A 15,685-nucleotide genomic window follows, 5' to 3' on the forward strand; every position below is an offset into this window, starting at 1 on the left:
AACTGAGCTGCACTTCCTAACCTCCTGCCAAATGTATGACCATATTAGAGACACATATTTCCCTCAGATTACACAGATCCACAAAGAATTCGAAAACAAACCCAATTTTGATAAACTGCCTTATCTAATGGGTGAAATATCACAATGTGCCATCACAGCAGCAAGATTTGTTACCTGTTGCCACAAGAAAAGGGAAACCAGTGAAGAACAAACACCATTGTAAATACAACCCATATTTATGGTTATTTTTTTCTCCCATTTGTACTTTAACTATTTGCACATTGTTACAACAATGTCTTTATTCTTTTGGAACTTCTGAGTGTAATTTTTACTGTTAATATTTATTGTTTATTTCACATTTTCTTTGGCAATGTTAACATACGTTTCCCATGCCAATAAAGCCCTTAAATTGAAATTGAATTGAGAAGAGAGGAGAGAGGAGAGAGAGAGAGAGAGAGAGAGAGAGAGAGAGAGACCATTTTAACCTCTTTAAAACCCTTTAGCACCTAGGGAAGGGGAGGAACGGTGGGGGGGAGGGAAAGGAAGGGGGGAACGGACTGTTGGGATCCTTTAGAATGAGGCACGAGAAACACACAATTCTTTACTCTCCCACAAACCCTTGCACTTCCCAACAACACAGCAGCACCAGCACGACCCTACACCTGACCTTTAACCTCTAACCCGCTGAGAACCTATTTTTGTGCTCAACAGAAACCTGCTGCGATGGTCAGACTAGATACAGACCTTTTACTGCTGTTGTTGTAATTCTACTGTCAATGTCCTGCAGTCTATAGGAACATTAGCAGGGCTCTTTCACTTTATAACAATTGTATGTAATAAGCTTTGACCTGTCTGTCTGTGCCCATCTCCCGGCCTGTCTGCCCCTCCACAGGCTGCTGCATTGTGGGTAGTGTAGTCCGGGGTGTTTGTGTCTCCGAGCCTCACCTGAAGACTGGCAACAGTGAGGCGTCTGGCGTCATCAGAGGGCGATGCCACGGCAACCACGAAGGGACTGTCAGGGATGTGCTCGTCGTTGAAACGGATAGACACCTCATAGTCTCCTGCAACACACACACACAACGTTAGACACACACATCTTTAGATACACAATGCTAATGTTTTTATTTTATTTTTTATATTTGTTTTAGTATTTTATTGTTTTAGACACAGTGAGAGTGAGAGATTTGCAGGTGGAGACAGAGAGGAAGGGTGGTCTGGAGTCTGACCATGTCATGTTGATTATGATCACTGGGCTACACACACACACACACACACACACACACACACACACACACACCTGACTCCTGGACCATGTAGGACACTCCACTGGATCCGTCCTTCCGGTCCTCGAAGGTGGTCTCTGCTTTACTGGGCCCCTCCACCGCAATGCTGAGACCCCCAGCACCCGCCTCCCGCGTCCAGATACTGAACTCAGCTACACACACACACACACACACACACACACACACACACACACACACACACAGGCACACACCAGAGAGGGATCACCACCGTCAGTGGTGCTCACCAGTCCTGTATAGTAATACCAACGCACACACATACCTGGTACTCCAGCCTCTGCCCTCTCCAGCCCGGGCCCCCCAGCGCGGACCTTGTGGGCTCCTCCTTCTCCAAGGGGCCCCACTGTGAACTGGAAGGGGCTGCCGGGCACGTGCACGCCCGCGTAGTTCACACACACTGTGTGCACGCCGGTCTCCGTGGGAACAAAGCGGATGCAGTAGGTGTTGTTCTCTCCCTCCATGATGTCAGCCTTGTGAACCTGGCCAGACGGACTGGTCACCTGGGCCATCATGTCTGCTATGCTGATCTCTGTTCACACACACACACACACACACACACACACACACACACACACACACACACACACACACACACACACACACACACACACACACACACACACACACACACACACACACACACACAGGGTTAACAGCCTTGTGAACCTGGCCAGACGGACTGGTCACCTGGGCCATCATGTCTACTATGCTGATCTCTGTTAACACACACACACACACACACACACACACACACACACACACACACACACAGGGTTAACAGCCTTGTGAAACTGGCCAGACGGACTGGTCACCTGGGCCATCATGTCTACTATGCTGATCTCTGTTAAAACACACACACACACACACACACACACACACACACACACACACACACACACACACAGGGTTAACACACAACTAGCATACACACCGATGTACTTGGGATATTTTTTTAAATAATAGTTTTTTTTTTTTTTTTTATGTACTCTCCAAAAACAAACTTATACACACAAACAACAACTTACGGACACAAACAAACACCAACTACATCTCCTCTGCCCAGACCCGCATGCTCACGCCTCCATCCCTGACCAGACCTACATGCTCTCACCTCCATCCCTACTGCCTGCATTATTGTTTGCCACTTGGCCTTAAATTGTTCCAATTAGTTTTTCCTCGGTCGCCCATGCTATTTCAATAATAAATCATTCGATTTTTGTGTTAATGATGGAGGATTGATTGACTTTCAAGTTTTTAGTAGAATATTTTTCAAGATGAGTGATGAGAAGAGAATCGTCCAGCCCATTGGGTATCTCACTACACCCCCCACCCCCCCACCCATATGCCATGTCTTGAAATATGAATCGTCCAATCCATTGGGTATCTCACTACACCCCCATATGCCATGTCTTGAAATATGAATCGTCCAATCCATTGGGTATCTCACTACACCCCCGTATGCCATGTCTTGAAATATGCAGACAGACGGATTAAAAGTATCTTTACAAAGTTTACAACTTTCTAGCTCGGCCCACAACTTCCGGACTTTATAGCATTCCCAGAAAGCATGGATTATTGATTCATTGTTATTTTTGCACTTAAGACATCACTCTGCCGTTGTGCTGTAGAATGTGATAAATTCTATACATTAGTTTAAACTGGATTAAACGTCAATTTTTGTTAACTGTAATTTAGTTAGTTATGCTCCATCATTCCCTCCATCTTGTGCCAACATCAGTTATTTTTAAGTCTCGGTTCCAATAGTTTATATTTTTTTCTAAGAGATTGTCAGTTGGATAATCTTTCTCTACAAGCTCTCTGCAAGGTTTTGTATATCTTCCATATCATTATGAACATCCTTTTCAGACTCAAATAAGATTCCCTCAAGGTTGCTGTGACGTCCAAATGATTTCAAATAGACATTTCGTGATATGTAACTTTTAAGTTGCATGTATTTGCTCAGTCCAATATTATTTGGTCTGTCCAAAATTGCTTTTTAATTCTGTCATGGAAATAATTGTATTTCCTGTTACCAAGTCATTAACGGTTTCTATACCTTTAGTGTTCCATGAGGACCAATCTACCAGGGAATTCTGAAAAGCTATCCAAGGATTGTTCCATAGGGGTGTGTTTTCAGGGAGTGATATTGGTTCTTGTAGAATACGTTTCATTTTCTTCCATATCTTTATAGTTTTCTTAACAATGATGCTGTTAACGTTCTTAACTTTATCCTTTGAAAATATATTCAGGGGATGAGCATGCGCCTCTTCAATATGTACCCATTGTTCCTCTTTAGTGCATTCAACTATACACTGAGTGTACAAAACATTAAGAACACCTCCTCTTTCCATGACATAGACTGACCAGGTGAAAGGTATGATCACTTATTGATGTCAATAGTTAAATCCACTTCAATCAGTGTAGATGAAGGGGAGGAGACAGGTTAAATAAGGATTTTTAAGCCTTGAGACAATTGAGATATGGATTGTGTACGTGTGCCATTCAGAGGGTGAATGGGCAAGACAAAAGATGTAAGTGCCTTTGAACGGGATTTGGTAGTAGGTGCCAGGTGCACCGGTTTGTGTCAAGAACTGCAATGCTGCTGGGTTTTTCATGCTCAACAGTTTCCCGTGTGTATCAAGAATGGTCCACCACCCAAAGGACATCCAGCCAACTTGACACAACTGTGGGAAGCATTGGAGTCAACATGGGCCAGCATCCCTGTGGAACGCGTTCGACACCTTGTAGAGTCCATGCCCCGACGAATTGAGGCTGTTCTGAGGGCAAAATATTGCTACTCAATATTAGGAAAGTTTTCCTAATGTTTGGTATACCCAGTGTATGTCGCAAGTAAAAGCCTTGGGTAGCGAGTTGATAGAAGCATTTCAAGGTCCTGGAGTTGCCTAGCCAGTCTCCAGATCTCAACCCCATAGAAAATCTTTGGAGGGAGTTGAAAGTCCGTGTTGCCCAGCGACAGCCCCAAAACATCACTGCTCTAGAGGAGATCTGCATGGAGGAATGGGCCAAAATACCAGCAACAGTGTGTGAAAACCTTGTGAAGACTTACAGAAAACGTTTGACCTGTGTCATTGCCAACAAAGGGTATATGACAAAGTATTGAGAAACTTTTGTTATTGACCAAATACTTATTTTCCACCATAATTTGCAAATAAATTCATAAAAAATCCTACAATGTGATTTTCTGGATTTCTTTTTCACATTTTGTCTGTCATAGTTGACGTGTACCTATGATGAAAATTACAGGCCTCTCTCATCTTTTTAAGTGGGAGAACTTGCACAATTGGTGGCTGACTAAATACTTTTTTTCCCCACTGTAAATACAAACGCTTTGGCAGCCATGCCATTCTAAAGAGGTTTATTTAACTTTAACATTTATGGAAAGATTATTCCATTTAATTAAATCTGCTTCCATATTGTTGAGTAATGGAATAAAGTTAATCTTTATAAACTGAACAAAAATATAAACGCAACATGGAACAATTTCCCCCCTCCTCTGACGATCCCTCAGGTGAAGAAGCCAGATGTGGAGTTCGTGGGCTGGCGTGGTTACACGTGGTCTGCAGTGTGAGGTCAGTTGGACGTACCGCCAAATTCTCTAAAACAATGTTGGAAGCGGCTTATGGCAAGAAATTAACATTCAGTTCTCTGGCAACAGCTCTGCTGGACATTCCTGCAGTCAGAATGCCAATTGCACGCTCCCTCAAAACTTGAGACATCTGTGGTGTTGTGTGACAAAACTGCACATTTTAAAGTGGCCTTTTATTGTCCCCAGCACAAGGTGCACCTGTGTAATGATCATGCTGTTTAATCAGCTTCTTGATATATCACACCTGTCAGGTGGATGGATTATCTTGGCAAAGGAGAAACGCTCACTAACATGGATGCAAACAAATGTGTGCACAACATTTGAGAGAAATGAGCTTTTTGTGCGTATGGAACATTTCTGGGATCTTTTATTTCAGCTCATGAAACATTGGACCAACACTTTACATGTTGCATTTATATTTTTGTTCAGTGTATATTTGTTGTTTGTTGTAACTTATTAAGCATCCTAAGTATGTAATATTTGTTGTAGTCCACTTAAAGGATTCATGAGTTATTCTAGTTATTTTTCCTATTGCCATTACTTTGTGTTTTTCCACGTACATTTTATAACCTGAGATTTTTGAATATTCTGAAAATATTTTTAGCAAAAGGGGCATTGAGTTTTCAATATTGGTCAGGTATATCAGGAGATCATCTGCAAATGTTTACCAATACTGAGACCTGTTAATTATTTCTGCAAGCGATTCAATTGCCAGTGCAAACAGGAGGGGGGAGATGGGACATCCCTGTCTTGTTCCCCTTTCTAAAGCAATTTCATTAGATAATTAATTATGTATATACATTTTTTTATTACATTTCTAATTCCGGCTGGAAAGTTGAAAGTTTCCAAAGTTTTGAATAGAAAAGGTCATTCAAGACGGTTGAAAGCCTTTTCGCCATCAACAGCCATTATTGATGAATCTATATCTTGTTTTTTTATGCGTATTGTAATAAACTGAAACATGTTCTTGTATGTATTTGTAAGTGTATTGTTAATAAACCCTGTTGGATTGATATGTATCAAGTCTCGTATATCTTTTCATAGATATGTTAATATCCATTCTATTGCTTATAAGCTTGTATTATTTAAGTAGTAGGCTTTATTTTAGTTTAACCTGTAGATGTTGTCTCTCTTCAAAAGTAAAAGATCGTATTCCTGCTTATGTTCAGAAATGGTATTTTCTTTTTTACCTTGTAAAGATTTTTTATGGGCTTTTTCTAAGACAGTGATTTATTTTTCTTTAATTGAAATTTCTAAATCAGATTTAACTTTTGCAGAGTATGAGATGATCCTTCTCCTAATGTACGCCGTAAAGGCATCCCCAATCGGCTTTTCTCTGTCCTCTATGTCTAAATTTGTAATGGTTTCTGTATTTAATACATTTTGGGTCCAGAAGGTGCACTTTGTTCATTCTCCAAAATCTGTTGCAAAATTTATTTTCTGTTGCCGTAATTAAGCATGATACGGAGAATGATTCAATATCAACAAAACATTTTTTCCAGTAAATTGTAATCCCTGTACCTGGAATCTTGAGGCTGAGGTCACACTGGCTGCCCACGTTAGTGACGGAAGCTGCTCCTATCCTCCTGGTGACGCTCTCCTTCATCCTGCCTTCTCCTGTCACCTTCACCGTGAACGCACTCCCTACACACACACACACACACACACACACACAATTATTGAATTGGTCAGATACACAATTTAATAATATTATGCAAAAGAATCGACACACTACATTATTATATACTATATTATTATATATTACCTGGTACGTGCTGGTCGGCGAACTTGATGTTGATGATGTAGTTTCCTGGTTCAGTAGGGCAGTAGCTGACCTTACAGGTGCCATCCTCCTGGTCCTCAGAGTTAATGTCCAGCTTACTGGGGCCCTCGATGGACAGACTCAGACCCCCGTAACCTACACACACACACACAGATACACAGTGTTAATGTCCAGCTTACTGGGGCCCTCTATGGACAGACTCAGACTAAAGCAAATCACATCAAACTTCATCTAAAGTGAAAGTCATGATCGCAACACAAGATCAGATCAAATAACATAAAATAACAGACTCAAATCAGACAGAAACTTTATTAATCCCAAAGTTGATTGCATTAGCCAATACAGACAGTATTTACAGTAAAACAATCATATGAATAAATAAAACATGAAACAAAAGGCACTTAAAGTATTCAATAATTAAAGTATTCAATAATTAAAGTATTCAATAATTAAAGTAGCAACGGTCATCAAAATTGTTAAAATGTAAAAAATTGAATTCTGATAAATGCAACAGTTCCAAACTAATTTTTTATTATCCAGTAGATATTGACTGAATTATAGCACATAAAACATTGTACTGGCACGGACAAGTAATGAATGCTCAATCATATTGGTGGGAATTAAGGTATTCTATTTGCCAAAGTTCACCTGAGTATACCAAACATTAGGAACACCTTCCTAATATTGAGTTGCACGAAGGCACACCATCACTAATCTGCTTCGCGTGTGTCGACGAACTCAGCGGGTTCAAACACCCTCACTGACCTGCCTCACGTGTGTCGATGATGAACTCAGCGGGTTCGAAGGTTTTGGCCTCGCTGAGGCCCTGGCCAGTCACACGCACCCGGCTGGCGTCGCCGATCTCTGATTGGCTGATCATCATGGCGATGGGGCTGCTGGGAATATGGCGTCTGTTCTTCTTGATGTTCACCAGGTGCTCCCCAATCTCCTTGGGAACAAATGAGATACCTGGAGCAGGAAAGGTAGAGGCAGTGGAGCTTCTGACCATCTGTCTGTAGACTGTAGATTCTGTTTTTATTGTTGTACTCTTATGGCTGAGGCATTTTAAATCAGACAAATGACAGTTGATAGTCTGTTTCTGTTTAACAGAGGAACATACACCATGTGCCCCAAGACACACACACACTGACCGACTTGTCCGTTGCGGAGCATCTTGAGGTGGCAGGGTTCCTCCCGGCCTGAGGGCGTGGTCAGAGAGGCCGTCAGCTGACTCAGGTCCAGCTCGCCGATGTCCAATGGGATGTCAGCGGCCGAGCCCACCTTCAGAAGGGACATCCTCATAGAGTCATCACCTAGGAGACAGAGAGAATATTATTATTATGGGATGTCAGCAGAAGAGCCGTCACCTAGAGACAGACAAGGTGGGGGGGTCGGCCACTGACATCACATTGGACATCGGAGAGCTGGACCTAAATCAGCTGACCGCTTCTCTGACCACGCCCTCAGGCCGGGAGGAACCATCTCAAGATGCTCCGCAACGGACACGTCGGTACACTCCATTACATCCACATATTCTCATGTCCCAATTTTTCACATAAACCTTTAAGAGAGTGTTACCCGTGATGCGGGCTGAGAAGGGGCTGCTGGGAGTGTGTGTGTGTTGCAGTGCTTGGTGTGTATGTGTGTGTTACCTGTGATGCGGGCTGAGAAGGGGCTGCTGGGAGTGTGTGTGTGTTGCAGTGCTTGGTGTGTATGTGTGTGTTACCTGTGATGCGGGCTGAGAAGGGGCTGCCGGGGAGTGTGTGTGTGTTGCAGTGCTTTGGTGTGTATGTGTGTGTTACCTGTGATGCGGGCTGAGAAGGGGCTGCTGGGAGTGTGTGTGTGTTGCAGTGCTTGGTGTGTATGTGTGTGTTACCTGTGATGCGGGCTGAGAAGGGGCTGCCGGGAGTGTGTGTGTGTTGCAGTGCTTGGTGTGTATGTGTGTGTTACCTGTGATGCGGGCTGAGAAGGGGCTGCCGGGGATGTGTTTGTCATTGTATTTGACCAGGATGCTGTAGTCTCCAGGTAAAACAGGCAGGTAGGATACGGAACAGGTTCCATCCTGGTTATCCACACAGCTGATGTCGGCTTTAGACGGACCCTCGATGGCCAGAGACAGACCACCTAACCCTACACACACGGGAGAGACAAGATCTAAATTATACACATCAACTCTGTTTGTGAACCAACACAGCTCATGTTAATTGTGCTCATGATTGATTTATAATTTAACTACTACTAATCGTGTGTTACGTGTGTTACGTGTGTGTTGATTGGCTGGTTTCCCATGTGTGCGTGTGCTTGTGTGTGTGTGTGTCCTACCTTCTCCTGCGTCCTTGGTGTTGACGGTGAAGACGGCAGGTTTGTTGACGGTCCCGTGGATCAGGCCCGGTCCGTACGCACTGACGTTCCCACTGTTCACATAGTCCACATAGAACTGGAGGGGACTACCTGTTAGAGAGAAGAGAGAGGGGAGAGGAGAGAGGGGAGAGGTGAGAGAGGGGAGAGGAGAGAGACGGGAGAGGAGAGAGGGATGGGAGAGAGGGGAGAGGAGAGAGGGAGAGAGAGGGGAGAGGAGAGAGGGAGAGAGAGGGGAGAGGAGAGAGAGGGGAGAGAGAGGGGAGAGGAGAGGGATGGGAGAGAGATGGGAGAGGAGAGAGAGGGGAGAGGAGAGAGAGAGGAGAGGGATGGGAGAGGATAGAGAGGGGAGAGGAGAGAGAGGGGAGAGGAGAGAGAGGGATGGATGGAGAGAGAGGGGAGAGGAGAGGAGAGAGAGGGGAGAGAGGGGAGAGGAGAGAGAGGGAGGGATGGAGAGAGAGAGAGGGAGAGGAGAGAGAGGGGAGAGAGGGGAGAGGAGAGAGAGGGGAGAGAGGGGAGAGGAGAGAGAGGGGTGAGGAGAGAGAGGGGAGAGGAGAGAGAGGGGAGAGAAGAGAGAGGGATGTAGGGATGGAGAGAGAGGGGAGAGGAGAGAGGGGAGAGAAGAGAGAGAGAGGAGAGAGAGGGATGGAGGGATGGAGAGAGGGGGGGAAGAGAGGGGAGAGGAGGGAGAGGGGAGAGGAGAGAGAGGGAGGGATGGAGATAGAGGGGAGAGGAGAGAGAGGGGAGAGAGAGGAGAGAGGAGAGAGAGGGATGGAGGGATGGAGAGAGAGGGGAGAGGAGAGAGAGGGGGGAGGAGAGAGAGAATCAGCACTGCCAGATGTCACCAATACTACCAATACTGTTAGCTATCACAGGAGAGGTTCTTGGCCAGCTAAGAGTCCTAAATATTCTGAAATAACTTACTATTTTCCAAAAATATAGACTCTAAAGTGGTATGATTGAGAGAGTGGTGTAATTGGTATTGTTGAGTTAATTATACATTTACGTCATTTAGCAGACTCTCTTATCCAGAGCGACTTACTTGATAATTTTTGTGGGGGTGGGGTAGGGGGGGTAGAAGGATTACTTTTATCCTATCCCAGGTATTCCTTAAAGAGGTGGGGTTTCAAGTGTCTCCGGAAGGTGGTCAGTGACTCCGCTGTCCTGGTGTCGTGAGGGAGCTTGTTCCACCATTGGGGTGCCAGAGCAGCGAACAGTTTTGACTAGGCTGAGCGGGAACTGTGCTTCCGCAGAGGTAGGGGAGCCAGCAGGCCAGAGGTGGATGAACGCAGTGCCCTCATTTGGGTGTAGGGACTGATCAGAGCCTGAAGGTACGGAAGTGCCGTTCCCCTCACAGCTCCGTAGGCAAGCACCATGATCTTGTAGCAGATGCGAGCTTTAACTGGAAGCCAGTGGAGTGTGCGGAGGAGCGGGGTGACGTGAGAGAACTTGGGAAGGTTGAACACCAGACGGGCTGCAGCGTTCTGGATGAGTTGTAGGGGTTTAATGGCACAGGCAGGGAGCCCAGCCAACAGCAAGTTGCAGTAATCCAGATGGGAGATGACAAGTGCCTGGATTAGGACCTGTGCCGCTTCCTGTGTAAGGCAGGGTCGTACTCTGCGAACGTTGTAGAGCATGAACCTACAGGATCGGGTCACCGCTTTGATGTTAGCGGAGAACGACAGGGTGTTGTCCAGGGTCACGCCAAGGTTCTTTGCACTCTGGGAGGAGGACACAATGGAGTTGTCAACCGTGATGGCGAGATCATGGAGCGGGAAGTCCTTCCCCGGGAGGAAGAGCAGCTCATTCTTGCCGAGGTTCAGCTTGAGGTGGTGATCCGTCATCCACACTGATATGTCTGCCAGACATGCAGAGATGCGATTCGCCACCTGGTTATCAGAAGGGGGAAAGGAGAAGATGAATTGTGTGTCGTCTGCGTAGCAATGATAGGAGAGACCATGTGAGGATATGACAGAGCCAAGTAACTTGGTGTATAGAGAGAATAGGAGAGGGCCTAGAACTGAGCCCTGGGGGACACCAGTGGTGAGAGCACGTGGTGCAGAGACAGATTCACGCCACGCCACCTGGTAGGAGCGACCTGTTAGGTAGGACGCAATCCAAGAGTGACCTGTCAGGTAGATGCCCAACTTGGAGAGGGTGGAGAGGAGGATCTGATGGTTCACAGTATCAAAGGTAGCGGATAGGTCTAGAAGGATAAGAGCAGAGAAGAGAGTTAGCTTTAGCAGTGCGGAGAGCCTCCGTGACACAGAGAAGAGCAGTCTCAATTGAATGACCAGTCTTGAAACCTGACTGGTTTGGATCAAGAATGTCATTCTGAGAGATATAACAGGAGAGTTGGCTATAGACGGCACGCTCAAGAGTTTTGGAGAGAAAAGAAAGAAGGGATACTGGTCTGTAGTTGTTGACATCGGAGGGATCGAGTGTAGGTTTTTTGAGGAGTGGTGCAACTCTCGCCCTCTTGAAGACGGAAGGGACATGGCCAGCGGACAAGAATGAGTTGATGAGCGAGGTGAGGTAAGGGAGAAGGTCTCCGGAAATGGTCTGGAGAAGAGAGGAGGGGATAGGGTCAAGCGGGCAGGTTGTTGGGCGGCCAGCCGTCACAAGTCGCAAGATTTCATCTGGAGAGAGAGGGGAGAAAGAAGTCAAAGCATAAGCAAGGCAGTGTGAGCAGGACCAGCGGTGTCATTTGACTTACAGTGGGGGAAAAAAGTATTTAGTCAGCCACCAATTGTGCAAGTTCTCCCACTTAAAAAGATGAGAGAGGCCTGTAATTTTCATCATAGGTACACGTCAACTATGACAGACAAAATGAGGAAAAAAAATCCAGAAAATCACATTGTAGGATTTATTATGAATTTATTTGCAAATTATGGTGGAAAATAAGTATTTGGTCAATAACAAAAGTTTCTCAATACTTTGTTATAAACCCTTTGTTGGCAATGACACAGGTCAAACGTTTTCTGTAAGTCTTCACAAGGTTTTCACACACTGTTGCTGGTATTTTGGCCCATTCCTCCATGCAGATCTCCTCTAGAGCAGTGATGTTTTGGGGCTGTCGCTGGGCAACACAGACTTTCAACTCCCTCCAAAGATTTTCTATGGGGTTGAGATCTGAAGACTGGCTAGGCCACTCCAGGACCTTGAAATACTTCTACGAAGCCACTCCGTTGCCCGGGCGGTGTGTTTGGGATCATTGTCATGCTGAAAGACCCAGCCACGTTTCATCTTCAATGCCCTTGCTGATGGAAGGAGGTTTTCACTCAAAATCTCACGATACATGGCCCCATTCATTCTTTCCTTTACACGGATCAGTCGTCCTGCTCCATTTGCAGAAAAACAGCCCCAAAGCATGATGTTTCCACCCCCATGCTTCACAGTAGGTATGGTATTCTTTGGATGCAACTCAGCATTCTTTGTCCTCCAAACACGACGAGTTGAGTTTTTACCAAAAAGTTATATTTTGGTTTCATATGACATTCTCCCAATCCTCTTCTGGATCATCCAAATGCACTCTAGCAAACTTCAGACGGGCCTGGACATGTACTGGCTTAAGCAGGGGACACGTCTGGCACTGCAGGATTTGAGTCCCTGGCGGCGTAGTGTGTTACTGATGGTAGGCTTTGTTACTTTGGTCCCAGCTCTCTGCAGGTCATTCACTAGGTCCCCCTGTGTGGTTCGGGGATTTTTGCTCACCGTTCTTGTGATCATTTTGACCCCACGGGGTGAGATCTTGCGTGGAGCCCCAGATCGAGGAGATTATCAGTGGTCTTGTATGTCTTCCATTTCCTAATAATTGCTCCCACAGTTGATTTCTTCAAACCAAGCTGCTTACCTATTGCAGATTCAGTCTTCCCAGACTGGTGCAGGTCTACAATTTTGTTTCTGGTGTCCTTTGACAGCTCTTTGGTCTTGGCCATAGTGGAGTTTGGAGTGTGACTGTTTGAGGTTGTGGACAGGTGTCTTTTATACTGATAACAAGTTCAAACAGGTGCCATTAATACAGGTAACGAGTGGAGGACAGAGGAGCCTCTTAAAGAAGAAGTTACAGGTCTGTGAGAGCCAGAAATCTTGCTTGTTTGTAGGTGACCAAATACTTATTTTCCACCATAATTTGCCAATAAATTCATTAAAAATCCTACAATGTGATTTTCTGGATTTTTTTCCCTCAATTTGTCTGTCATAGTTGACCTGTACCTATGATGAAAATTACAGGCCTCTCTCATCTTTTTAAGTGGGAGAACTTGCACAATTGGTGGCTGACTAAATACATTTTTTCCCCACTGTAATAAACGAGGATCGGATGTCGTCAACCTTCTTTTCAAAATGGTTGACGAAGTCATCCACAGAGAGGGAGGAGGGAGGGGGAGGAGGAGGAGGATTCAGCAGGGAGGAGAAGGTGGCAAAGAGCTTCCTAGGGTTAGAGGCAGAGGCTTGAAATTTAGAGTGGTAGAAAGTGGCTTTAGCAGCGGAAACAGAGGAAGAGAATGTAGAGAGGAGGGAGTGGAAAGATGACAGGTCCGCAGGGAGTCTAGTTTTCCTCCATTTCCGTCGTCAAGCGACGGAGCAGGAGGGGAGGACCGAGCTGGCCGGGAGGATAGGGGACATAGAGAGTCAAAGGATGCAGAAAGGGAGGAGAGGAGGGTTGAGGAGGCAGAATCAGGAGATCGGAGGGAGAAGGATTTAGCAGAGGGAAGAGATGATAGGATGGAAGAGGAGAGAGTAGTGGGAGAGAGAGAGCGAAGGTTGCGACGGCGCATTACCATCTGTGTAGGGGCAGAGTGAGTAGTGTTGGAGGAGAGGGAGAGAGAAAAGGATACAAAGTAGTGGTCGGAGACTTGGAGGGGAGTTGCAGTGAGATTAGTAGAACAACAGCATCTAGTAAAGATGAGGTCAAGCGTATTGCCTGCCTTGTGAGTAGGGGGGGACGGTGAGAGGGTGAGGTCAAAAGAGGAAAGGAGTGGAAAGAAGGAGGCAGAGAGAAATGAGTCAAAGGCAGACGTAGGGAGGTTAAAGTCACCCAGAACTGTGAGGGGTGAGCCATCCTCAGGAAAGGAACTTATCAAGGCATCAAGCTCATTGATGAACTCTCCAAGGGAACCTGGAGGGCGATAAATGACAAGGATGTTAAGCTTGAATGAGCTAGTGACTGTGACAGCATGGAATTCAAATGAGGAGATAGACAGATGGGTTAGGGGAAAAATAGAGGATGTCCACTTGGGAGAGATGAGGATTCCTGTGCCACCGCCCCGCTGACCAGATGCTCTCGGGGTATGTGAGAACACATGCTTAGACGAGGAAAGAGCAGTAGGAGTAGCAGTGTTTTCTGTGGTAATCCATGTTTCCGTCAGCGCCAAGAAGTCGAGGGACTTACCACTTGAGAGTGTATACAGTTAGTATCAGAAGTATTCACCCCCCTTGGATTTCTTCACATTTTATTGTGATACAAAGTAGGATTAAAACAGATTTAATTGTCATTTATTGTCAAAGATCTACACAAAATACTCTAATGTCAAAGTGGAAGATTAATGAAAAATAAAACACTAATATACTTTGATTTGATAAGTATTCACCCCCCTGAGTCAATACATGTTAGGAACACATTTGAATCAACAACCAACAACTCATTTGTACGTTTAGCTTTCTAAATAAAGAGATTTATGCGACTGTTTATCAGAGTGAACTGGCTTACCCACAGGTATTTTGTGTGTGTATATGTGTGTACTGTTAATGTTAGTGTGTATAGTGTGTGTTGTTCGTACCAGGGATGTGTATCCCGTCGTATTTGATGTCCATCTCGTGCAGGCCGGCCTCAGTTGGAGCATATTTAACTGTTACTGTCCCATCTTTATTGTCTGTGATGTCCGGCTTGGCTGTCTTACCTGACGGCATGCGCACGTTACCTGGGGGACGAGATAATGGTTAGACAGGCAGGCCTTGTTTTTTTATAAAAAATCTGACGACTCAGCTTCATCCGGTCTCATCTTGGCTTCTGTTCTTTCATTCTTTCTTTCTTTCTTTCTTTCTTTCTTTCTTTCTTTCTTTCTTTCTTTCTTTCTTTCTTTCTTTCTTTCTTTCTTTCTGTGTGTGTGTGTACCTGTGATCTCTCCATTCTGGATGGTGAAGGGGATGACCAGGTCAAACGGCCTGAGTCCCGCAACGTCCAAACCGTTCATTCCCATTGGCCGGTCTGTTGCCTTGGAGACAGAGGGCAGAGGTCAACGAGAGTCTGAGGGGGGAGGAAGGAGGGTTGGGTAGGGTTTGGAGGGGGAGGAGGGGTGAGGAGGGACTGAGGTATGGGGTTGGGTGAGGAGTGGTGAGGTATGGTGTTGGGTGAGGAGTAGTAAGGTATGGTGTTGGGTGAGGAGGGGTGAGGTATGGTGTTGGGTGAGGAGGGGTGAGGTATGGTGTTGGGTGAGGAGTAGTGAGGTATGGTGTTGGGTGAGGAGGGGTGAGGTATGGTGTTGGGTGAGGAGGGGTGAGGTATGGTGTTGGGTGAGGAGGGGTGAGGTATGGTGTTGGGTGAGGAGGGGTGAGGTATGGTGTTGGGTGAGGAGGGGTGAGGTATGGTGTTGGGTGAGGAGGGGTGAGGTATGGTGTTGGGTGAGGAGGGGTGAG

The 15,685-nt window shown here is 45.7% G+C and overlaps 1 protein-coding gene across 1 annotated transcript in view; it reads right to left on the bottom strand.

The window, feature by feature from the left end:
- LOC121587361 (filamin-A-like) overlaps positions 1-15,685 on the bottom strand; it is a 203,592-nt gene that overhangs the window by 16,942 nt on the left and 170,965 nt on the right. Inside the window, exons 32-42 of the mRNA XM_045206810.1 lie at positions 15,165-15,264; positions 14,830-14,970; positions 9,014-9,142; positions 8,642-8,821; positions 7,843-8,004; positions 7,457-7,660; positions 6,674-6,826; positions 6,430-6,552; positions 1,564-1,830; positions 1,298-1,435; positions 946-1,061 (exon numbers count right to left, since the gene is read on the bottom strand). Of these exons, the coding sequence (XP_045062745.1) occupies positions 946-1,061; positions 1,298-1,435; positions 1,564-1,830; positions 6,430-6,552; positions 6,674-6,826; positions 7,457-7,660; positions 7,843-8,004; positions 8,642-8,821; positions 9,014-9,142; positions 14,830-14,970; positions 15,165-15,264 (1,713 nt within the window). The remainder of the gene's footprint in view (positions 1-945; positions 1,062-1,297; positions 1,436-1,563; positions 1,831-6,429; positions 6,553-6,673; positions 6,827-7,456; positions 7,661-7,842; positions 8,005-8,641; positions 8,822-9,013; positions 9,143-14,829; positions 14,971-15,164; positions 15,265-15,685) is intronic.

This window comes from Coregonus clupeaformis, chromosome 24 (genome assembly GCF_020615455.1).
Source record: "Coregonus clupeaformis isolate EN_2021a chromosome 24, ASM2061545v1, whole genome shotgun sequence".
Taxonomy (NCBI): Eukaryota; Metazoa; Chordata; class Actinopteri; order Salmoniformes; family Salmonidae; genus Coregonus; species Coregonus clupeaformis.